A 26,616-nucleotide genomic window follows, 5' to 3' on the forward strand; every position below is an offset into this window, starting at 1 on the left:
CTCTTTTATGCCATAAATCTTTCAAAATATTAAGTAAAAATCAGCTTCCTTGAAGATATACCATAATTATATATATATATATATAAAATCATTATTAATATGCATAGATATTTACATTAGAAGTCGCCTACGCTATTGTTGTCTATTGGAAGTTGGCAATAAAACCGTCATTTTGGGTAGGGTAGCACTCCTCTGAAATGAATGTTGGAGTAAATTAGAGTGGAGGACTGTCCATCCAGAGCCATATATATATATATATATATATATATATATATATATATATATATATATATATATATATATATATATATATATATATATATATATGTATATATGTATATATATATATATATATGTATATATATATATATATATATATATATATATATATATATATATATATATGTATATATATATATATATATATATATATATATATATATATATATATATATATATATATATATATATATATATGTATATATGTGTATGTATCAATGTGTGTGTGTGTGTATATATTTATATATATTTATATATGATGAGGAGTTGTCCTGGTGGTCAGTAGGCAAATATTTGTTTTGAATTATGAAAATTATTATTTTACATCACTTTTCTACATCGATAGATAAGTGATCGCATAGGCATTGCTGACAAAGAGTGTGTGTTTGTGTGCATGGAAGTGTATTATCCTCCCTCCATGTTAAATTTGATCGAATCCGTTTGCCGCTTTCACTTCTAATTCTAACAGAGCGATTCATTTGTGAACGAGTCTCCATTATGAAGGACTCATGTGAACCAACGTGCATATCCACCTTTCTGATCTAAATGGTATATAACATTTTTAATATTCAATCTTTTACCAAGCACCCTTATAAGTTCCTTAAACTAGCCGTTACTTCACTTAGTCAACATTAATACAAGTTTCTAGCACCGCAGCATCTTGTTGTCATATTTCACTTACAATGTTTGTTGATTTTATTCAACAAAACTAGCTTAAGCTTAATAACAGTGCGAGTTGGTGCTCCTTCGCCTCATGGTCAGTGCAGTAAGTGACTGTATTATCATCAATTACGTGACCTATTTAGCACAAAAGTTCTAAACATACAAAAACGTAAAAAACAAAATTTTACCTATGAATTGTTCTATCTTTATGCTTAGTTTTCTAAGTTTGCTCATTACTACACCTGTGCGCAGTGTAAAAGTCCAGCATCATCAGATTGGCTTTAGTCTTGATTAGTGCAGTCGAATGAATTTTGTCCCCTGTACAAATATGGCGGCGGTATGGCCGCATGCTCAGTGTCAGAATTAGATATCTAGTGTATGTATTTGTATAATTTGTATGTATATATTTTTTTTACTTTATAGAAGTGTCTTGAAAAATACCTACACAAATATTATGTACTGTCATCATGGCAAAGATAAATTAAATCAGTTATTAGAGATGAGTTATTAAAACTATTATGTTTAGAAATGTGTTGAACAAATCTTCTCTCTGTTAATTTTGGAAATTATATATATATATATATATATATATATATATATATATATATATATATATATATATATATATATATATTGTTGAATAAAAAATGTAGTAACAAATATAAACACTGTTTGAATCAAAACTGTAAAGATTAATGTCACATATTAAATAAATAAATAAATAAATAAATAAATACATAAAAAAATAAATAATAAATAAATAAATAAATACATACATAGAAAAAAATAATAAAAATAAATAAATAAATAAATTAATTAATTAATTAATGAATGAATGAATGAATGAATGAATTAACTAATTAATTAATATTCAAATGCACTTCATTGACCTTGCCAAGATGGCGGAGCTAATTCGCCTATTTCCTATCTGTGATTGTAACATTCAGACTCATTTATCCTCGCAGCAGAACCAGAATGACAGCTGATTGGCTGAAAGCGTCTGAGGGAGTGGTTAATGAAAACCACTGGCTCATGATTAACAATCTTTCACCTTACATCACAGAAACATGATCAGAAATAAAGTACAATCTTATTCACAGCGGCTCTTTGATACACCTGATACACAACTGAGCAGGAAATGAGAGTTTCAACTGTTATTGACAAGAGAAAACCAGTAGACATACCCATTTAATCTACTCGGTCCAGTTCCAAATCATATGAATGCTTTTTACACAAACAAGACAGAAAAGTTTGGGCATTTATTTGTGGGAAGAGATCATGTGAATTCATAGAGGTCAAGAAATCAACAAAAAACAGAGGGATGAATTAAGCAAATGAAAGGAGAGAGAAAGAGCATGAGCAGCACTTCTGATCTGATGCATGCAATCCGGCCCAGAGAAGTGTTGACCAGATTTATGAACAATTCGGCACTCTTCAGTTGCATTAATACTGTTGTTTGTTGATATTAATGCATAATAATAGGTTATGCATATTTAATCTTCTGCGTTTTTTTGGGAGGGATAGAGCAAATGCAATTAATGTGGCACTATTGCTTTAACAATAATGCTGCTGCCACTGTTCTTGTTGGATTGCTCCATTAGCGTATCCAAATATATTATGGGAACGAAATAAAAAAGCCGACAGAAGATAAAGAAAAACCTATAAACAATTTTTTTAATTATTGATTTAAAACTTGGCTCTTTATTTTGAGCAAATGCATAATGTGAGTATAGCGAATATAAAATAAAATGTATTATTTATATAATTTATTTAAAATAATTGCATTTATTTACATTTTATTTAAATGATGTAACATTTCTAGAAGCAGTTTTTTAAATAAATAATAATAAATAATAAATTATAATAAATTAATTCACATTAAAAACGTCAACTTTTGCATTGAAAATAACAAGTAACTTACTGAATTAAAGGTGCTGTATGTAAGATTTTGACTTTTCCAAAGCACAAAAATACCATAATATGTTTGCAGATATTTAAGAAACATGCTAAGTGAACATTCCTGTTTATCTGAAAAACAATGCTGAAGTCAGATATTCACACTTGTTAATGCTTACATCTTTTATGGGATTCTCCTGAATTTTACAGCTCTATCCCACAATCATCCTATAAAGGTATTTTCACATATTTCTCCCAAATTTTCAGTCTTTCTCTGAAGGGCCAATAGAACAGACTCGCATTTAAGGCCAAGGGGCGACCCCTAGTGGTTCGGCGGTATGGGTTGCAAAATAGGGAGAGTGATTGCCACCCTTCAAGAGTAAGGGGAAGCTGCAGGCCCGGAGACCCAACCGCACGCTCAGACCTGCTCGCTCAGACGGCTAGACCTGCACTTCCAGACCTTCACAATGCCACCTGCTGTTTAAAAGATCGACTAACCTGATTTCAGCTGCTTCTAAATTGTAATTTAAACAATTTTTCTACTATAAAATATTAGACTATGATTGAATAGATTATTATATAAAATATTAAATGTACTAGATTTTTGATGCAATGCAATAATTCTGTTGTATTTTTATTAATTGTATTTGTAAATAGATATTGTTCAGTTGCTTCAATATTTTCAGACATTTGTTGTTGTTTTTTTATCATTAAGGATTTATCACTGTTTCGTATTAAGTTGAGGGAATGAATATTATCTTCATATACAATAAATTTCTTCACATACAATTATAGTACTCTAAGTAATTTTCTCACAACAAACTTTATTTTTGTGTACTTTTTCATGAGGTCCTACAAGTCAAGTTGTAAACAATGCATAGAAAAATGGTGAAAAATAATAATTGGAGTAATAATTATTTTTTACGTAGAAAATAACATAAATGCTTTACATTCTTATTGGGGATATTTTTCATTTCTAGAGCAAAAAAACTGGAAATGTCTGCAGTCTTTGGTACACTGTATTAATGTTGGCAGAGACCCAAATTAGTTTTGATTTCACCTAATAGAGTTCATATTGTAAATTCTATGCAAATTTAATTGATATTTTGATTTCCAAAAAACGTGTTTGTAATCATTACAGAACTTATAAATAATTGATAAACTGTTATTGTATTACTGTTATTGTCTTTGGTTGCACTTTCAGACAGATAATACAGTCATTTGTACAGTAGACCTATACAGCACTAAAATATGTTACAAATAATAATTGTGCTATATATTATAGGCTGCATTTTATTTTAACATTTTTACTTTACAGTTTTGTTTTTATTTTGCTAGAAAACATTGTTAGAAAATTGTCCCAGAATGGTACAATAATATATAAAATAAGAAAAAGCTGTAAATATCATAAAATAATGCTCTTTTGACACTAATTTTGATCAAATCAAACACTGTAGTAATTCTTTGTTAGTGTAATATTTTACACCACATTGATTTATGCCATAAAACTTGGTAATTTTCAGGAATCGCTTTAATAATCAATAACCTTACTGGCATTTCTGATGTTGCTACTTGCTAGAAAGTGCTGGTCTGAGTGTGCAGTTGGGTCTCCGTACCTGCCGCTTCACCCAACCCAACAGCAGGGGGCACTGTCTGGTCTGGAAGTGCAGGTCTGTGCGCGCAGCTGCCACACCGAAGTTCTTAGCATTCTCCTTGCCTAATGGGTAATTTTGCCTTCTAAGAAAGAGGTCTATATGTAATTATGAGAACTTGTTGCTCGTTTTGTTGGTTTGATTGCGTTATTATCGATTAAATAATTTCATTTAAATGTAAAATATAACAATAAGTCTAATTTCTGATGATTTATATACATTAATGGTGGGTTATCAGATGCCACAACCTGTAAATTTGTGTGTTGTCTAATGAAGATTAGTTTTTTTTCCACTGGTTTATACAAACCCAACTTTTCCATTCATTCTCTTTCTAGAACTGAAAAAGTCAACATGGCTCGTACATGAAATTAAGCATGACGTTATTACAGAAGGAAAATGATGGAGATCTGCCTTGACGAAACAAAACCCCTTCCCGACAAACACAAAAAAATGGCTTGAGAACTGAAAAACTCACAGAATGGAGCCAAAAGAGGGAGAAAGATATAGTCAGCTCACACAGATATGACTGAATCTGTCAGCGTGTGTGTGTGTGTGTGTGTGTGTGTGTGTGTGAGATTGTTAGTGTAAACAGCCGAGAACAGATGGAGGTAAAATAGATGAGACTACATACATCGTTCCCTTTATTCCCCTCCGCGTGATTGGCTCCCGAGTCTTTTCCGTTGCGCACCCGTATGCTGTGGTTTCCATTCTGCCACGTGATTGGCTGCTCGGTGCTGGGGGAGGGAGGGGGGCTGCGGCTGGAGTGACTTCCTTCCTGTTTGTGCCTGTCGTTCCTGCTCTTCGCATTTGATCTGGATTGAAAGGGCAGATTGAAGATGGATTGAGTTTATATACATTCCCATATTCATTCTCTTTTTAACTTAGTCCCTTTATAAATCCACAGCGGAATGAACTGCCAACTTATCCAGCATATGTTTTATGCAGCGGATGCCCTTCCAGCTGCAACCCATCACTGGGAAACACCCATACACATTCATTCACACTCATACACCACGGACAATTTAGCTAACCCAATTCTCCTATACCACATGTTTTTTGGACTTCTGGAGGAAACCCACGTCAACAGGGAGAACATGCAAACTGCACACAGAAATGCCAACTGACCCAGTTGGGACTCGTACCAGTGACATTCCAGCTGTGAGGTGATTGTGCTTGCAAGTGCACCATTGTGCTGCCCACGTTCCCATATAGTAAAAAGAAAAATGCATATATGACATACACGTTCATATCTGGATTTCACATATATAAAACATGTCATATATATGCATATATTTTACATTAATGACCTCTTACATATATTTTTCAACCATTGGAATTACAGATATGTAAATAAACACTAGCCGGCCACTTTATTATGAACATCTTACTAGTACAATGCTTATTGGTACTAATGGGCACAAGGAGTGCCAAGAAAAGATCCCTTACAACATTACACCACCACCATCAGCCTGAACCGCTGATACAAGGCAGGATGGATCCATGCTTTCATGTTGTTGACGCCAGATTTTGACCCGACCATCTGAATGTGTCAGCAGAAATGGAGACTCATCAGAGCAGGCAACGCTTCTCCAATCTCCAATTCTATTGTCCAGTTTTGGTGAGTCTGTGTGAATAGTAGTCTCAGTTTCCTGTTCTTAGCTGACAGGAGCGGCACCCGGTGTGGTCTTCTGCTGCTGTAGCCCATCCACTTCAAGGTTGGACGTGTTGTGTGTTCAGAGATGCTCTTCTGCAGACCTTGGTTGTAAGGAGTGCTTATATGAGTTACTGTTGCCTTTCTATCAGCTGGAACCAGTTTGGCCATTCTCCTCTGATCTTTGGCATCAACAAGGCATTTGCGTCCACAGAACTGCCGTTTACTAGATATTTCCTCTATTTCAGACCATTCTCTGTAAACACTAGAGATGGTTGTGCATGAAAATCCCAGTAGAGCAGCAGTTTATGAAATACTTAGAGCAGCCCATCTGGCACCAACAACCAAGCCACGTTCAAAGTCACTTAAATCCCCTTTCTTCTTCATTCTGATGCTCAGTTTGAACTGCAGCAGATCGTCTTGACCATGTCTACATGCCTAAATGCATTGAGCTGCTGCCATGTGATTGGCTGATTAGAAATTTGCATTAACGAGCAGTTAGACAGGTGTACCTAATATAGTGGCCAGTGAGTGTATATTATATTATATTATATTATATTATATTATATTATATTAGCTATATATATATATATATATATATATATATATATATATATATATATATATATATATATATATATATATATATATATATATATATATATATATTCAAATATGGCCATATATGAACCTATATGAAAATAAACCTCATTATAACCAATAAATTTGAACATTTATGTGCATATTTCTAATTCCAATGGTTGAAAACCATATTTAAGTGGCCATTTTTGCAATATTTTAAAACATACGATGCATACAGTATATTACATGTATTTTATATATGTGAAATCCAGATATGAACTTGTTTGTCATATATGTAATTTGCATGCATTGTCTTATTTCTGATTTCTAAGTGGGTTGAATTGGAGTGTATCAAATCATATTGACGAAAGAATATGATTTCCGATTACTTTGCCTCGCTTCAAACTGAAATGTTTTTTTTACAAATAATTTAAAAACACATATTTAATTTAATTAATTTAATTAAGCTACGATAAATGACATTTATCAAAATTGAACGTAAAGACATGTATAATGTTACGAAAGATTATACTTTCATTTAAAATAAATGCTGTTCTATTAATCTTTGTCTTCAACAAAGAATGAAGGAAAAGTATCAGTGTAGGATCAGTGTGATGTCAAATATCACACAACAATTTAATTCACAAATATTTCCACACAGATGATAATCAGAACTTTTTTTCTGTGCTTAAATCAGCATATTGGACTGATTTATGAAGAATCATGAGACACTGAAGTGTAATGATGCTGAAAATTCATTCATTCATTCAGCATTTCGGCTTAGTCCCTTTATTAATCTGGGGTTGCCACAGCGGAATGAACCACCAACTTATCCAGCATATGTTTTACGCAGCGGATGCCCTTCCAGCTGCAAACCATCACTGGGAAACATCCATGCACACTCATTCACACACATACACATGCAATTTAGCTTACCCAATTCACATATAGCGCATTTGTGTTTGGACTGTGTTTGTTTGTTTGTTTGTTTGTTTGTTTGTTTGTTTGTTTGTTTGTTTGTTTGTATAAAAAAGGGAAAGCAAAGCACCCGGAGGACGGTGCCAACATGGGGAGAACATGCAAACTCCACACAGAAATGCTAACTGACCCAGCCGGGGCATGAACCAGTTTCTATCTTACTGTGAAGCAATTGTGCAATTGTGCGCCACCATGCTGCCCACAGTTTAACATATTCAAAACAATTTGTTAAATTTGTAATACAATATTAGCGTTATTACAAATTTTAACATAAATGCGGCCGTTTTAAAGACTCTCTTAAATGGTTTCCAACCTTAAAATCATAGTATAAGTTCATAACCTGTTTATAAAAGGCCCATAACTGCTATTAGTACATTGTTTTGGAGTATATCTTTGTATTTTGCAATGACTTGAGCCAGCACCTAAGCTTTTTACTCATCATAGCACATGTGATTTGATTTGATACACAATTTATCCATAATTTAAGTGTAAAATGACATAGTTACCGCAGTAAAATCATGGTACAAGACTACAGAAGTACCTTAAACAGTGCAAGCAGCTTTTCTGTCATTTTAGATCATCCGCTTTCTGACTGATACCACATTACAGCACTTCTATTGTAGTATTTTGTGAGAAACTATGTTCACCGTGGTATATGTTTGTCAGAGGGCCTGTGAAATGGAGATAAGAGGCATATATTAGACGCACCTGCTGGAGGAGACGGATCCACTGCGGGAGCTACAGCAGCTGCCTCTGTGCTGAGAACTCCTGCTGGGAGAATCCACTGAACACCTGCGGAAAACACACACAAACACACGTCACACACACGCTCACACACACACAGTCTGCTTCGCAAGTCTAATTCAATCCTTTCATAAACAATCTATGCATATGGTCTGTATGAAAATTAGCAAGTGTGGGTGGATGCCGAGTTGAAGCTGGGGGGTTTAATTTTCTAGGCTGTAAGATGTTGTGGGAGTTTTATGGATTGCTGTTATGTTGTTTGTAGGGTGCATGGTGTTGTGGGTGGATGATGGGGTGTTGTTATGTTGTTTGTAGGGTGTATGGTGTTGTGGGCGGTTGATGGGGTGTTGTTATGTTGTTTGAAGTGTGTATGTTGTTGTTGGTGGTTGATGGGGTGTTGTAATGTGGTTTCTAGGGCGTATGGTGTTGCGGGTGGTTGATGGGGTGTTGTTATGTTGTTTGTAGTGTGTATGGTGTTGAAGGCGGTTGATGGAGTGTTGTTATGTTGTTTGTAGGGTGTATGGTGTTGGGGGCGGTTGATGGGGTGTTGTTATGTTGTTTGTAGGGTGTATGGTGCTGTGGGGGGTTGATGGGGTGTTGTAATGTGGTTTGTAGGGCGTATGGTGTTGTTGGTGGTTGATGGGGTGTTGTTATGTTGTTTGTAGGGTGTATGGTGTTGTGGGCAGTTGACAAGGTGGTGTTGTGGTTTCTAGGGTGTATGGTTTTATGGGTGGTTGATGGGGTGTTACGTTATATCTAGGGTGTATGGTGTTGTGGGTGGATGATGGGGTGTTGTTATGTTGTTTGTAGGGTGTATGGTGTTGTGGGCGGTTGATGGGGTGTTGTTATGTTGTTTGTAGGGTGCATGTTGTTGTTGGTGGTTGATGGGGTGTTGTAATGTGGTTTCTAGGGTGTATGGTGTTGTGGGTGGTTGATGGGGTGTTGTTATGTTGTTTGTAGTGTGTATGGTGTTGAAGGCGGTTGATGGAGTGTTGTTATGTTGTTTGTAGGGTGTATGGTGTTGGGGGCGGTTGATGGGGTGTTGTTATGTTGTTTGTAGGGTGTATGGTGTTGTGGGGGGTTGATGGGGTGTTGTTATGTTGTTTGTAGTGTGTATGGTGTTGAAGGTGGTTGATGGAGTGTTGTTATGTTGTTTGTAGGGTGTATGGTGTTGTGGGTGGTTGATGGGGTGTTGTTATGTTGTTTGAAGTGTGTATGTTGTTGTTGGTGGTTGATGGGGTGTTGTAATGTGGTTTCTAGGGCGTATGGTGTTGTGGGTGGTTGATGGGGTGTTGTTATGTTGTTTGTAGTGTGTATGGTGTTGAAGGCGGTTGATGGAGTGTTGTTATGTTGTTTGTAGGGTGTATGGTGTTGGGGGCGGTTAATGGGGTGTTGTTATGTTGTTTGTAGTGTGTATGGTGTTGAAGGTGGTTGATGGAGTGTTGTTATGTTGTTTGTAGGGTGCATGGTGTTGTGGGCAGTTGATGGGGTGTTGTTATGTTGTTTGAAGTGTGTATGTTGTTGGTGGTGGTTGATGGGGTGTTGTAATGTGGTTTCTAGGGCGTATGGTGTTGTGGGTGGTTGATGGGGTGTTGTTATGTTGTTTGTAGGGTGTATGGTGTTGGGGGCGGTTGATGGGGTGTTGTTATGTTGTTTGTAGGGTGTATGGTGTTGTGGGCGGTTGATGGGGTGTTGTTATGTTGTTTGTAGGGTGCATGTTGTTGTTGGTGGTTGATGGGGTGTTGTAATGTGGTTTCTAGGGCGTATGGTGTTGTGGGTGGTTGATGGGGTGTTGTTATGTTGTTTGTAGTGTGTATGGTGTTGAAGGCGGTTGATGGAGTGTTGTTATGTTGTTTGTAGGGTGTATGGTGTTGGGGGCGGTTGATGGGGTGTTGTTATGTTGTTTGTAGGGTGTATGGTGTTGTGGGGGGTTGATGGGGTGTTGTAATGTGGTTTCTAGGGCGTATGGTGTTGTTGGTGGTTGATGGGGTGTTGTTATGTTGTTTGTAGGGTGTATGGTGTTGTGGCAGTTGACAAGGTGGTGTCATGGTTTCTAGGGTGTATGGTTTTATGGGTGGTTGATGGGGTGTTACGTTATATCTAGGGTGTATGGTGTTGTGGGTGGTTGATGGGGTGTTGTTATGTTGTTTGTAGGGTGTATGGTGTTGAAGGCGGTTGATGGGGTGTTGTTATGTTGTTTGTAGGGTGTATGGTGTTGTGGGTGGTTGATGGGGTGTTGTTATGTTGTTTGTAGGGTGTATGGTGTCGTGGGTGGTTGATGGGGTGTTGTTATGTTGTTTGTAGGGTGTATGGTGTTGTGGGGGGTTGATGGGGTGTTGTAATGTGGTTTCTAGGGCGTATGGTTTTATGGGTGGTTGATGGGGTGTTACGTTATATCTAGGGTGTATGGTGTTGTGGGTGGTTGATGGGGTGTTGTTATGTTGTTTGTAGGGTGTATGGTGTTGTGGGCGGTTGATGGGGTGTTGTTATGTTGTTTGTAGTGTGTATGGTGTTGTGGGTGGTTGATGGGGTGTTGTTATGTTGTTTGTAGGGTGTATGGTGTTGTGGGTGGTTGATGGAGTGTTGTTATGTTGTTTGTAGTGTGTATGGTGTTGTGGGTGGTTGATGGGGTGTTGTTATGTTGTTTGTAGGGTGTGTAGTGTTGTGGGTGGTTGATGGGGTGTTGTTATGTTGTTTGTAGGGTGTATGGTATTGTGGGTGGTTAATGGGGTGTTGTTATGTTGTTTCTAGGGTGTATGGTGTTGTGGGTGGTTGATGGTGGTGTTGTTATGTTGTTTGTAGGGTGTATGGTGTTGTGGGTGGTTGATGGGGTGTTGTTATGTTGTTTGTATGGTGTGTAGTGTTGTGGGTGGTTGATGGAGTGTTATGTTGTTTCTAGGGTGCATGGTGTTTTTGGTGGTTGATGGGGTGTTGTCATGTGATTTCTAAGGCGTATGGTGTTTCTGGGGGGTTGTGGTTTCTAGGGTGTTTGCTGTAGTGGGTGGTTGATGGGGTTATGTTATGTTATGTTGCTTCAAGGATGTATGGTGTTGTGAGTGGTTGCTGGAGTGCTGTTATCACTTTTCTAGGGTGTATGGATCTGTCGGTGGTTGTTGGGGTGTATGGAGTTGTGGGTGGTTGATGTAGTGTTGTAACATGGTTTCTAAGGTGTATGGTGTTGTGGGTGGTTGCTGGGATGTTGTTGTGGTTTCTAAATTGTATGGTGTTGCCCTTTGGTTGGTTGATGGGGTGTTGTCATGTGATTTCTAGGGTGTATGGTATTGTGGGTAGTTGACAAGGTGCTGTCATGATTTCTAGGGTGTATGGTGTGGGTGGTTAATGGGGTGTTGTTACATGGTTTCTCGGGTGTAGTGGGTGCTTGATGTTTATTTCTGACGGTGTAGAGTTGTAAAGGTGGTTGCCTTAGAGCTGGTATGTAGTTTTTAGGGTGTAAGTACTGTGGGTGGTTGTTGGGGTGTTATTTATTTACTTTTCTAGGGTTTAGAGTGATTTAGGTTGATGCCAGGGTGTTGTTTTGTAATTTTTCAAGGGTGCAGAGCGTTATGGGTTTTTGCCAGGGTGTTGTTTGTTATGTGTCCAGGGCAGGGGTGGCCAACCCTGTTCCTGGAGAGCCACCTTCCTGCAGATTTCAGTTGCGACCCATATCAAACACACCTGAACCAATTAATTAGGACCTGAACACCACGTGATAATTACAGGCAGGTGTGTTTGATATGGGTTGCAACTGAAATCTGCAGGAAGGTGGCTCTCCAGGAACAGGGTTGGTCTAGGGCGTAGGTGTAGGGTGTTGTGAATAGTTGCACGGGTGTTACTATACATTTGCTTAAATAGTTTTCAACTGGTTTTTATTCATTGTTAAGGCCCGTGCACACCGGGAAGCTTTTTGCTCTCGTTTTCCTCCGACGTTTAACGCCTTGTGACTAAATAAAGGCCAGCAATGTAATTTTCCACACCTACGCACAAAACGGCAGTTTACACATTGAAGAAGATGCCCAGAGGCGATATGAACATGAAGCTGCTTATTCCTCTGTGAACAATAATCATTTCTTCATCGCTAGAGCCGGAGCTGCAACTTGAACCATCCATGCTTGTTGAAGTCACCAGTAACTTTAAAAACAAGCATGTGAACTGGTAAAGTCTAGATCGGATATGCAGCCGGCCGGAAGTGCGATATGCACATTAATAAAGCAGCATTTTTTTATGACACTGTATAACAATAATTAATATTTTTACAGTACTGTGAGGGTTGGGTTTAGGGTTGGGGTGGGGGTAGGCGTTAAAAAATACATTTTATTGGGTAATTTAATAGATAACATAACTAATACTTGGTACAATTACAGTTTTTACATTACTGTGACGGTTGGGTTTAGGGTTGGGGTGGGGGTAGACGTTAATAAAATACAACAAATGTGAAATTTAATAAATAATAGAAATAATTCTCATTAACTTCCGGCCGCAAACGTATCCGCTCTAGCAACAACCATGTGAACTTCCTCTCTTCCTCTGTGTTACAAGCAGGTGTCGGAAGCTTAAAGTTGTGTAGCGCCATCTAACGTCAAGGAGTGATTTTGCATACTCTTCTGCTTGACGCCAGTGAAAATCGTTCGGGTTTGAATCCGGAAAAACGCAAAACGCTGACGATAATTGCAAGCGAAAAGCGTCCCGGTGTGTACATGCCTTTAGACCAGGGGTCAACAATCTCGGTCCTGGAGGGCCAGTGTCCCCGCAGGGTTTAAACCTCAACTAGCCTCAACACACCTGCCTGCATGTTTCAAGTATACCTAGTAAGACCTTGATTAGTTTGTTCAGGTGTGTTTGATTAGGGTTAGAGCTAAAATCTGCAGGATACCGGCCCTCCAGGAACAAGTTTAGTGACCACTGCTTTAGACAGTGGTTTTGAATGTCAGAAAAAAAATGTATTAGTTGTCAGTTCCTTGCTAGAGACGATAGGTATTGTAGCTGGTTTCTATTTTGGGGTGGTTGTTTCCTGGAGTCTTAATATGAGATTTAATGATTGACTGACTGCCAGTGCATTGATAAGCGGTTGAGTGGTTGATAGTTCTAGATGATAACTATGGTGTAGCTAGGTGCTTGCTTAAGCCTAGTTCACACTACAGGATTTTAGACATCAGCAGATCGCTGTGCTGTTCACACTACATGACTTGACTTTGTGTCTTTTAATCTCTGTGGTGTTCACACTACGCAACACTCCGTGAACGATCCACAAGAGGGGGGTCACACACTACATGATCTGACAACAACTCATTCCCCAACAGCTCATTCAAGCTACCAAACCACAGCCAATGAAATGTTGAGGGAGGAGTCGTCAGAAAAAGCTGAACACTATTGGCTGCTTGTGTGCTGATGACATCACTGACAGAGTTTCAAGCTTTGGAGAAAGCATTTAAAAACATCGTCAAATCAGCTGATTCATCCGCGGATTAATCACTCATCGTCGGCCGACTGCTCTGGAATATTTAGCATGCTGAATGTTGGATTTCCGTCTGCGAGGTGTCGGCGACGCGTCAGCGAGCCTCGTTGATGCGTTGTTCAGTAGTTCACACATAAAGAGCAGCGAGCGCCGAGCGCCGAGCACCCGCAGATTTCTTCCCGATCACAGCCCGATCTGTCGGCGAGCTCGTTAATTTCCAAATCGGGATCAAATCAGGCTTAAAATCCTTTAGTGTGAACTAGGCATTACTGGACCACAAGATGGACGTTTAAGCCTTTCAGAAATGTAATAAGGCCAAACAGAACTCACCTCTTCTTCTGTTTGTTCTTGTCTTTGTGTTTGTTTTTGGGGCTCCCAGATCTGAAAGGAGAAAACAGCCTCGTTGCAATTAAACAACAACTGACTCTGAGATTAAGCTCTAAAAGTGTAATTGAAAGGTTTGTAAAAGCTGAATGCACATAAGAATGATGGTGTTCAAAGGCTACAGGCTTTATCAGTCAGCACTTTTACAGCAAAACTGGATGTTCGCCAGGATAGTGACAGTAGTTCTGTCATAGATACTCAATTGTGTTTGAGATATTTAGTGAGAGTATACTAGACATCCGTGAGCAGAACCTACAGTGCCTCGTCTGTGAAATGATCAATACTAATGTCTTTTCAGCTATTTTCCTCAGTGTTATTTGCAGTAGCACTCAAAGAGACTGACAGACCACTGCTACCGAATGAGGGTTTTCTAGGCCAGTTGTGGTGCGAATGATGTTCGATGTTACAGCACATACAAGCAAAATAAACCAAAACAGGCTCATTGGAAGTATTTACCTCTGCCTACAATTTAGCTAAACATAAAGTACGTTGCTCTGGGTACATTTTAATGTACGTTTCAGATGACAAATCCTCAAGAGGGCGCTGTCTACATTTAGCAAATCTGAAACGTTACTTAGCATTCATTTTGTTGTACGTTTCAGATACATGTCCTTCTTGTAAACGTCCAGAAAAAGACAGCACTTGTCTTAGAGATCAGTTAGCGAACCACTGAGCTAAATAGTGTTTTCAAAAGTCAGCATAAGAGAAAAGTGGACTGTGACCACTTATTTTTACCTTGATTTTACATTACTTTTATCTATGCCTACATATATGCGAAACAAAGTACGTTGCTCTGGGTGTGTTTTAATGTACGTTTCAGATGACTAATCCTCAAGAGGGCGCTGTCTACATTTAGCAAATCTGAAATATGTGACTTGGGGTTCATTTTGTTGTACGTTTCAGATACACGCCCTTCTTGTAGACATCTAGAAAAAGACATCGCTTGTCTCACAGATCAGCTAACGTATGTCGAACTAAATAGTGTTTTCAAAAGTCAATGTTAGAGAAAAGTGCACTGTGACCACTTATTTTTATCTTGATTTTACATTACTTTTATCTCTACCTACATATTTGCAAAACAAAGTACGTTGCTCTGGGTACGTTTTAATGTATGTTTCAGATGACTAATGCCCAAGAGGGTTCTGTCTACACTTTGCAAATCTGAAATATGTAATATGGGATTCATTTTGTTGTATGTTTCAGACATATGTCCTTCTTGTAGACATCCAGAAAAAGACATCGCTTCAAATCAGCTAGCAAACCACAGAGTTAAATAGTGTTTTTAAAAGTCAATGTAAGAGAAAAGTGCACTGCAACCGCATATTTTTACCTTTATTTTGCACTAGTTTTATCTCTGCCAACATTTTTGCGAAACAAAGTACGTTGCTACGGGTACATTTTAATGTACATTTCAGATAACAAGTCCTCAAGAGGGCGCTGTCTACATTTAGCAAATCTGAAATGTTTCTTAAGATTCATTTTGTTGTATGTTTCAGATACAAGTCCTTCTTGTAAATGTCCAGAAAAAGACAGCGCTTGTTTTACAAATCAGCTAGCCAACCACTGAGCTAAATAGTGTTTTTAAAAGTCAATGTAAGAGAAAAGTGCACTGCAACCGCATATTTTTACCTTTATTTTGCACTAGTTTTATCTCTGCCTACATTTTTAGTGAACATAAAGTACGTTGCTCCGGGTACATTATAATGTACATTTCAGATAACAAGTCCTCAAGAGGGCGCTGTCTACATTTAGCAAATCTGAAATGTTTCTTAAGATTTATTTTGTTGTATGCTTCAGATACAAGTCCTTCTTGTAAATGTCCAGGAAAAGGCAATGCTCGTCTCACAAATCAGCTAGCAAACCACTGAGCTAAATAGTGTTTTCAAAAGTAAACGTAAGAGAAAAGTGCACTGTGACCACTTATTTTTACCTTGATTTTACATTACTTTTATCTCTGCCTACATATTTGCGAAACAAAGTACGTTGCTCTGGGTACATTATAATGTACTTTTCAGATAACAAGTCCTCAAGAGGGCGCCGTCTACATTTAGCAAATCTGAAATGTTTCTTAAGATTCATTTTGTTGTACGTTTCAGATACAAGTCCTTCTTGTAAATGGTCAGAAAAAGGCAATGCTTGTCTTACAAATCAGCTAGCCAACCACTGAGCTAAATAGTGTTTTCAAAAGTCAACGTAAGAGAAAAGTGCACTGCGACCATATATTTTACCTTGATTTTACATAACTTTTATCTCTGCCTACATTTTTGCGAAACATAAAATACATTACTCCAGGTACACTATAATGTACATTTCAGATAACAAGTCCTCAAGAGGGCGCTGTCTACATTTTGTAAATCTAAAATGTTACTTAGGATTTATTTTGTTGTACGCTTCAGATACACGTCCTTCTTGTAAATGTCCAGGAAAAGACAGGGCTTTTCTTACAGATCAGCTTACGAACCACAGAGCTAAAAAATGTTTTCAAAAGTCAATGTAAGAGAAAAGTGCACTGTGACCACTTATTTTTACCTTGATTTTACATTACTTTTATCTCTGCCTACATATTTGCAAAACAAAGTACGTTGCTCCGGGTACATTATAATGTACTTTTCAGATAACAAGTCCTCAAGAGGGCGCTGTCTACATTTTTGCAAATCTGAAATATGTAACTTGGGGATCATTTTGTTGTACATTTTAAGATACACGTCCTTCTTGTAAACATCCAAAAAAAGACAACGCTCGTCTTACAAATCAGCTGGCGAACCACTGAGCTAAATAATGTTTTTAAAAGTCAACGTAAGAGAAAAGTGGACTGCGACCACTTATTTTACCTTGATTTTACATTACTTTTATCTCTGCCTACATATTTGCAAAACAAAGTACGTTGCTCTGGGTACGTTTTAATGTACGTTTCAGATGACAAATCCTCAAGACGGCGCTGTCTACATTTAGCAAATCTGAAATGTTACTGCGACCGCATATTTTTACCGTGATTCTACATTGCTTTTATGTCTTTTGTAAAAAGTGTGTTTTCCTGACTCAAACTCGAGTGCTCTACAGCACAAAAACAAAGTAAGCAATGGGCAAACTGACAATGCCAGAAAAGTCCATAGGTGAAGCAAATGTACTCCATTACAAATAATAAACAGCATTTGTTTTTTTGTAGTATTTAAGGGGTTTTGTGAAAGAAACAGCATGAAAATACTCATTTATTTGTAATAATATGTCCCTGTAAATGTCATTTGTGTACAAAAAGAAGAAAAATCTGTTGCAATCATGCTGCCCAATAACGTTCATTTTTAATCTAGAAAGGTCACCCAAATATCATTAGTAGTATGTTGAAGTATGTTTTTGCAGTTTCACAGGGCAGAAGCAAATATTTCTAATGAGCTTGTGTTGCAATAAATCATGGCTGCTCACTTTACATGTCAATAAATGACTCTTGAACAAACTGTAAAGTAGGTATTGGCTAATACAAACCCTGCAGTCCCTAAACCAACACATCTAAATGATCTCAGCTTAGTGTTTACCTGTGCCTCCTCTTCTTCCGCGAGCCAGATGTGGACCTGAGAGCAATGGGTTAGACATTAGATTGTGACCCTCAGACAACTCATGCTGTTTGCAGTCTGAAGTGAAAATGGACACTGAAGTCACACTTAAAATATGTGAACAGAATATTTACATTTACAATCTCTAATATGACTTGCAGGTTTATTAAAGATCAAGTAAATGCAGTTGGCATTAATTGTTGCACACTTCATCACTTGCCAAATAAATAATTTAACAAAATTAAATTTGATTGGGGTGAGGCAGTGGCGCAGTAGGTAGTGCTGTCGCCTCACAGCAAGAAGGTCGCTGGTTCTAACCTCGGCTCAGTTGGCGTTTCTGTGTGGAGTTTGCATGTTCTCCCTGCCTTCGCGTGGGTTTCCTCTGGGTGCTCCGGTTTCCCCCACAGTCCAAAGACATGCAGTACAGGTGAATTGGGTAGGCTAAATTGTCCGTAGTGTATGAGTGTGTGTGGATGTTTCCCAGAGATGGGCTGCGGCTGGAAGGGCATCCGCTGCGTAAAAACTTGCTGGATAAGTTGGCGGTTCATTCTGCTGTGGCGACCCCAGATTAATAAAGGGACTAAGCCGACAAGAAAATGAATGAATGAATAAGTATAATTGGTTTTTAACGCAAAAAATATACACTGTATTAAAACAAAACACTAAATACAGATATTGTTCATTAACAGATATTATTTACAGTGTAGGTGGTGTGGTGCATTCAGGGCTTAATTTGTGCTGGAACACTCCGGATCCGGCACATCTGAAATCTGATCTGGCACCTCATTTTAGCAATCCCCCTCCTCAACCGCCCTCCTTCCCCGTCCGCTGTTCACTTTCACTTTCTTCCGCGACTCCCCAACCCTCTTCACTTTCGTATGCGAGACCTCCTGCACCGCTCACTTTCGTCTGTGACACCCTTCGGGCTATCCACCGCACCAACAACCCCCCCCCCCCCCCCCACTCCATTTTCGTGCACAACACCTCTCTATCCTCAGGTAACATGCCGGATCCATTACCCCGCTCTATTCCGGGACCTCACAATTCACAAATTAAGCACTGGGTGCATTATGTATTTACCTGATATACTTTCAATTCTATATTCAATAAAAATAGCTCAATACTGTTGTTGATTCTAAATCACTAAGCAAAAATACTGAAGATAATGAAAAAACAAAAAGGACTGCAAAATTTGAGTTATGTTTTGTATTGAATGCAATGGCCTTCAAACATTTTTAAATCTAAAAATTTAATATCTTTACATATTGGAGGTGACTTTTTTTGTGTTTAGTGGAGTTTATTTAACTAATTTTGAGAGGATCATGTGCTTATGAATCTCAGCAGCCCCGCCTCCGTTTTCAGATGTCTCCGTTTTCCCTCATCCACACTGAGACGGAGCAGCAGCGCTTTAGAATGAAAACAGCCCTCCAGCGTTTTCAAAATGATCCGTTTTTGGCGCTCGAAAACTTCGGCGTAGTGTGGACGGATGGCGTAACCGTAGCAAAACTTATGCGTTTTCAAACTAAAATGCATTAGTGTAAATTGGGCCTAAGACTGACCCCTGAGGGACACCATGGCAGACCTGTTCGACATCAGATTGATTATTTCCCATGACCACTAATTGCATACGATCCAAAAAATAAGATTTAAACCAGTTAAGCACGGTGCCAGTGATACCAAGCCATTTCTCCGGCCTATTTAACAATATAGAATGACATACTGTGTCAAAAGCTGCAGCGAGATCTAGTAAAGGCAAGATAGTTGAAGCTCCACAGTCAGCAGAGACAAGCAGGTCATTCATGACACGAAGCAAGGCTGTCTCTGTGCTGTGTCCTATTCTGAACCCTGCCTAGCAAAGGAGTTTTAAAATATCTTTATAAAGCAGGGGTCTCAAACTCGCGCCCCGCGGGCCATTTGCTGCCCTCAGTGCAATATTTTGTGGCCCGCGCCAACCACTGTACACTGACAGAATCAGCGGAGCGGGGAGAGAGAGCGCTCCCTGCCCCGCTGATTCTATCCGTACACAGCGGTCACTGGCATTCCCCGCCCGCCGTGTAAACAAAGGGGCGGGGATGCCGGTGACGTCACCACGCACCCCGTCCCTTTGTTAGACGCTGGGAAGTTGCTGGAAGCTGTCGGGCGGGAAGTGTTGGGAGGGAGCTCGCGCCGGCAAGAACCAAGGTAAGCTGATCCCGCCCCTGCCTGCCACTTAGCTACCAATCTGCAGCTTGCCACCTACCTAGCTACAGCCTGCATCTTATATATATTATAAGATGCATCACTGTATCACTGTATACAGTGCATCACTGTATTTTGTATGATTCCTTAGATTGGTTATCTCTATATCAAAGGAGAAAATTACATCTGTACTTATTTATTTTAAAAGCTCTTTTAGGTAAATTACCATCCTATATTTTTAATTTATTAACATTTCACACCAACAGCCAACACACTAGATCTGGTTCATGTATTCGTCTGATAGTTCCAAGGGCATTATCAGAACTTGGCAAACGTGCTTTTTTCGTTCACGCTCCCAGGGCTTGGAATGACCTGCAAAATCAGCTCAATCTTGACACTCTTCCGACCCTGAGTACTTTAAACATCTTTTATACAACATTTTAAAGGACACCTGCAATTGTTTGTTATGAGCTGATGTTTTAAGAATGGTGATTTTGTAATTTTGTGGTATTGTTTGTGATTTTTATATGAAACTCTATGTGCTGCCTGCCATCTTGACCAGGTCTCACTGGAAGAAGAGACAGTACTGTCTCAATGTGATCTCCTGGCTAAATAAAGGAAATAAATTATAGGTAGATACAGACTGGTACAGACTGATGTGACTGGAGTGGGGTGGGGGTGTTTTATTTATACATATATACGCCTTTTTTAGGTGAGGGCAGGCACGTGCACACATAGGGCTCAACCTGTGCAGTGCACATGCCCTTTTTAGTCTTGGATAGAAAGTGCCCTTCCAAAATGATCAAAAGTGCCCCCGCGACGCGACACACCTTCGGTCCCGCCCTTCAGTAGGCGCGCGATAACACCGCTCTTGAGTACGCGCGCGATAACACCGCTCTTGAGTACGCGCGCATCCACTCTGCATTGGGTGAGGGAATGGAAGTTGAGTGAGTTCCCCCAAGCCATACTGATTTGTGAGAAGAAGCGCTGTCAAGTCTCTGGCAGCAAGGAGTAGGCAAAAGATGCCATGTTCAGAAGAACTGTTCATAATCTTCACTCAATGTTCTATTAATATTCAGGACACTTCATGTTCAGAAGAAATCATTAAAACTGTTAATAATGACATTTGAGGACTTTTTTTTTGTGTGAAATCCCTTATGCGGCCCAGCCTCACCCAGACTTTGCCTCCTGCGGCCCCCAGGTAAATTGAGTTTGAGACCCCTGTTATAAAGTATTTGGATAAGATGGTATTAATTAAATCGTGCAATTTAGTTGAAATTGTGTAGCTTGTTTTTTTTTTTTTTTCAGGTTTTCACCTTTAATGAACAGGACAGTATAGAGTATTAACAGGAAAGCATAGGGAGCAGAGAGAGGGGAAGGATCAGCATAGGACCGCAAAGCAGGACTCAAACTCAGGTCACCATGAGCACCGGAGTGCATGTGTTGACGCACTAAACACTCCAACACTGGCACTGACTTTATTTATTTATTTATTTCTTTAGCAATATTTATTGTGAATTTACATGTGTTGTCTTACTTAAATCTTACCTTACTTTACCCTAAGTAACACTATGAATTCCCAACACACAACTGAGAGTAGAAATAGTTGATTCTCTTTCACACTTTTCTCTCTTTGCACACCGTCTGACAGTATTGAAGCTGCTGTGATAAGATATTCACACAGGGATGCAGGGTGTTATGATGGTGTGTACTCTATTATATAAAGCTGGCACAAACAGATACGCATGCACTCCAGCATCCTTCAGTCCTGTCATGCTCTGTTGATACAGGACGGTCACATGAGGTGAAGCTTTAATAAAGCCATCAGCACAACGTGAACTAAATAAAAATGATCTGTCCTGAATCAAGATTACATGCGCTACAATGAATACACTGCAGGCCAATAACTGCAGCAAGTGTGATTTAATCATCATTAATCATGCTATGAGTATATGTCTGCTAATCGACATACTCAAAATTTACAAATGAAAGTGAGTGATAGAATGTGTAAAAATATTAATAATTTATTAGTAAATAGAAGTAGAATATATTATATTATATTATTATATTATATTATATTATATTATATTATATTATATTATATTATATTATATTATTATGTTATATTATATTATATTATATTATATTATATTATATTATATTATATTATATTATAATGTTATGTTATATTATATTATATTATATTATTTTATATTATATTATATTATATTATATTATATTATAATGTTATGTTATATTATATTATATTATATTATTTTATATTATATTATATTATATTATATTATATTATTATGTTATATTATATTATATTATATTATATTATATTATATTATATTATATTATATTATATTATATTATTATGTTAAATTTCCCAGTACCGGGTTGTGGCTGGATGGGTATCCGCTATGTAAAACATATGCTAGAACTGTTGGTGGTTCATTCAGCTGTGGCGACCCCTGATAAATAAGGGACTAAGACTAAGTAATATAATATAATATAATATAATATAATATAATATAATATAATATAATATAATATAATATAATACTCACCAGCCGCTTTATTAGGTACACCTGTCTAGCTGCTCATTAACGCAAATTTCTAATCAGCCAATCACATGGCAGCAGCTCAATGCATTTAGGCATGTATACATGGTCAAGTTGATATGCTGCAGTTCAAACTGAGCATCAAAATGGGGAAAAAAGGGGATTAAAGTGACTTTAAACGTGGCTTGGTTGTTGGTGCCAGACGGGCTGCTCTGACTATTTCAGAAACTGCTGATCAGAGGATCAGAGGAGAATGGCCAGACTGGTTCAGCTGATAGAAAGGCAACAGTAACTCAAATAAGCACTCGTTACAACCGAGCTCTGCAGAAGAGCATCTCTGAACACACAACACGTCCAACCTTGAGGCGGATGGGCTACAGCAGCAGAAGACCACACCGGGTGCCGCTTCTGTCAGCTAAGAACAGGAAACTGAGGCTACAATTCACACAGACTCACCAAAACTGGACAATAGAAGATTGGAGAAACGTTGCCTGCTCTGATGAGTCTCCATTTCTGCTGCACATTCAGATGGTTGGGTCAGAATTTGGCATCAACAACATGAAAGCATGGATCCATCCTCCCTTGTATCAGCGGTTTAGGCTGGTGGTGGTGGTGTAATGGTGTGGGGGATATTTTCTTGGCACACTTTGGACTCATCAGTACCAATTGAGCATCTGTCAACGCCACAGCCTGCCTGAGTATTGCTGCTGACCATGTCCATCCCTTTATGAGCACAGTGTCCCCATCTTCTGATGGCTACTTCCAGCAGGATACCACATCATGTCATAAAGCGTGAATCATCTCAGACTGGTTTCTGGAACATGACAATGAGTTCACTGAACTCAAATGGCCTCCACAGTCACCAGAGCTCAATCCAATAGAGCACCTTTGGGATGTGGTGGAATTGAAGATTTACATCATGGATGTGCAGCCGACAAATCTGCAGCAACTGTGTGATGCTCTCATGTCAATATGGAGCAAAATCTCTGAGGAATATTTCCAGTACCTTGATGAATCTATGCAGCAACGGATTAAGGCAGTTCTAATGGCAAAAGGGGTCCAACCCGGTACTAGTCAGGTGTACCTAATAAAGTGGCCGATGAGTGTATTTATATGACATGAAACTTTTAACTAAATCTTTTCATGCATTTTGGTTACTCATTTATAATACAATGACACTTTGGGTTGCTTGAAGTACAGAAGTGATAAATGCATAAAATTAGCATACTGCATAGCTACATTACAGTGTGCTCTTCAACACATTGCCTGAGGGACAGATTGATGATTACTGGCAGGAAGATCAGAGCTAATGGACTGGTGAATGATGCACACCTGTGTGAATGAACACACACATACACACCTGTCTCTTTTGTGTTTCTTTCCGCTTTTCTTCCTCTTGTCTCTGCGGGTGGGAGACAAACTGTCAGTGCTGGGTATCACACAAACACATCACAAATGCACATCACACATGCTTACATTATCTTTCCTTTTTTCTATTGATAAACCACTTTAAATGTCTGTTATTCATTGTTGCTCTTGCATTCTTGAATTTTTCTGTTCCTCGCTACATCACTTTATACTTCGCTCATAAATATAGCAAAATTTCAAACAAACCTTAAATATTTCATAGTTGCAATGCATGAAATAAAAGAATATAGTGGAGATGGAGCAGATTGCATTATTAAATACAATGCATTAAGCAAAAATAACAGATCATCCAGGTCTCTTATACATTTAGAATATTTACATTTTTTTATTAAAGAATTTATGGATGTATTTACTTATTTATTTATTTGCACATTTATTTATTGTTTTATATATGCAGGAATTTATGGATTTATTTATTTATTTATTTATTTGCATATGTATTTATTTATTTGTTTTATTTATGCAGTAATTTATGGATTTATTTATTTATTTATTTATTTATTTGCATATGTATTTATTTATTTGTTTTATTTATGCAGGAATTTATGGATTTATTTACTTAATTATTTATTTATTTGCGCATTTATTTATTGTTTTATATATGCAGGCATTTATGGATTTATTTATTTATTTATTTATTTGCATATGTATTTATTTATTTGTTTTATTTATGCAGGAATTTATGGATTTATTTACTTATTTATTTATTTGCCTATTTATTTATTTGTGTATTTATTTATTGTTTAATTTATGCATGAATTTATAGATTTACTTATTTATTTGCGTATTTATTAATTAATTATTTTATTTATGCAGGAATTTATAGATTTATTTACTTATTTATTTGACTTTTTATTATTTATTGTTTTATATTTGAAGGAATTTATGGATTTATTTATTTATTTATTTGTGTATTTATTTATTGTTTTATTTATGCAGGGATTAATAGATTTAATTATTTATATGCCTATTTATTTATTTAGTGTTTTTTGCAGGAATTAATAGATTTATTTATTTATTTGCCTATTTATTTATTTATGCAAAAATGTATACATTTATTTACTTATTTATTTATTTGTCTACTTATTTATATATGCAGGGATTTATTTATTTATTTAATGTTTTTTGCAGGAATTTAGATTTAAATATTTTAAATATTTATTTATTTAAATATATATTTGAGTATTTCTTATTTCATATTTTATTTAAGCTGGAATTTATGGATTTATTTACTTATTTATTTGTTTGCCTATTTATTTATATATTTGTTTTATTTATGCAGGAATTTATGAATTTATTTACTTATTTATTTTATTCGCGTATTTATTTATTGTTTTATTTATACAGGAATTTATAGATTTATTTACTTATTTATTTATTTGCCTATTAATTTATTTATTTATGGAGGATTTTATAGATTTATTTATTTACTTATTTGCGTATTTTTTATTTATTGTTTTGTTTATGCAGGAATTTATAGATTTGTTTATTTATTTATTTATTTGCCTATTTATCTATTTATGCAGAAATTTATAGATTTATTTACCTATGTATTTGCGTATTTATTTATTTATTTAGTGTTTTTTTGCAGGAATTTATAGATTTATTTATCTACTTAAATATTTATTTGCATATTTATTTATTTATTGTTTTATTTATGCTGGAATTTATGGATTTATTTACTTATTATTTATTTGCCTATTTATTTATTAAATGTTTTTGCAAGTTTCCTCCATAGTTCAGAGTCATTCAAAGTTTGTGAACCTCTTACAGAATATCTCAAATTGTGAATCATTTTAACAAAATAGGAGAGAATAAAAATATATTATTTATTTAGTACTGACCCGAGTAAGATATTTTACATAACATACTTTTAAATATAGTTCACAAGACAAAATAAATAGATGGAATTCTTTATATAAGCCTGTGCAAAAGTTTGTGATTATGCCACCATCAATTGATTTTAAAAACTTTTAAACAGGATTTAGAGGTCCATATAGATTATATATATATATATATATATATATATATATATATATATATATATATATATATATATATATATATATATATATATATATATTTGCATTTAGTATTGCGCTTTAGAATAAGCAGAAGATACTTGCATGTTTTCTGGAAGACAAATGAAGCATGCTTTACCTTGATCGTCCCATTCAAAAGTTTTCACCCCCCCCCAAATTTTAACCCTTCCAGCAATATGTTTTTGTTTTGTGAACTATATTTAATCAGGAGAGTGCTGAATGAAGTAAAATAACAAGTTTTATATATATATATATATATATATATATATATATATATATATATATACATTTTACATTTAGTACTGCCCTTCAGAAGTAACAGAAGATATTTGCCTGTTTCCTGGAAGCCAAATGAAGCCCGATTAACATTGATCTTCAAATGCAAAAGTCTCCCCCCTCCCCCTCACATAGGCAACTAAATGGGAAGTTCTAAATCAATCGCAAAAGCGAGCGCACGTCCGCATTAAAGAATAAGGTCAGTTTTTAAACATCTTTTATCCAAAGTCCTTTGCTCAGGACAGCTTAATAAAGTAAAAATAACACGTTTTCACCCCCAAGCACATAGTGAATCG

At 36.9% G+C, this 26,616-nt stretch overlaps 1 protein-coding gene and 1 long non-coding RNA gene across 9 annotated transcripts in view; one reads left to right on the plus strand and one right to left on the minus strand.

The window, feature by feature from the left end:
• Positions 1 to 26,616, plus strand: part of LOC147843792 (uncharacterized) — a 1,319,745-nt gene that overhangs the window by 679,354 nt on the left and 613,775 nt on the right. The gene's annotated exons all lie outside the window — the stretch shown is intronic.
• srrm3 (serine/arginine repetitive matrix 3) overlaps positions 1 to 26,616 on the minus strand; it is a 187,612-nt gene that overhangs the window by 29,355 nt on the left and 131,641 nt on the right. For 2 of the 8 annotated variants that reach the window (XM_087253215.1, XM_087253214.1), the window contains exons 6-10: positions 23,935 to 23,976; positions 17,812 to 17,847; positions 14,228 to 14,278; positions 8,410 to 8,493; positions 5,122 to 5,302 (exon numbers count right to left, since the gene is read on the minus strand). In XM_087253215.1, coding sequence (XP_087109341.1) covers positions 5,122 to 5,302; positions 8,410 to 8,493; positions 14,228 to 14,278; positions 17,812 to 17,847; positions 23,935 to 23,976 — 394 coding nt within the window. Of the gene's footprint in view, positions 1 to 1,996; positions 2,167 to 3,544; positions 4,455 to 4,529; positions 5,303 to 8,409; positions 8,494 to 14,227; positions 14,279 to 17,811; positions 17,848 to 23,934; positions 23,977 to 26,616 lie in introns of those variants that run through there. The other 6 variants (XM_087253217.1, XM_087253216.1, XM_087253219.1 and 3 more) reach the window with 5 other exon arrangements.

Source organism: Danio rerio, chromosome 5 (genome assembly GCF_052040795.2).
Source record: "Danio rerio strain M-AB ecotype USA chromosome 5, GRCz13ab, whole genome shotgun sequence".
Classification (NCBI taxonomy): domain Eukaryota; kingdom Metazoa; phylum Chordata; class Actinopteri; order Cypriniformes; family Danionidae; genus Danio; species Danio rerio.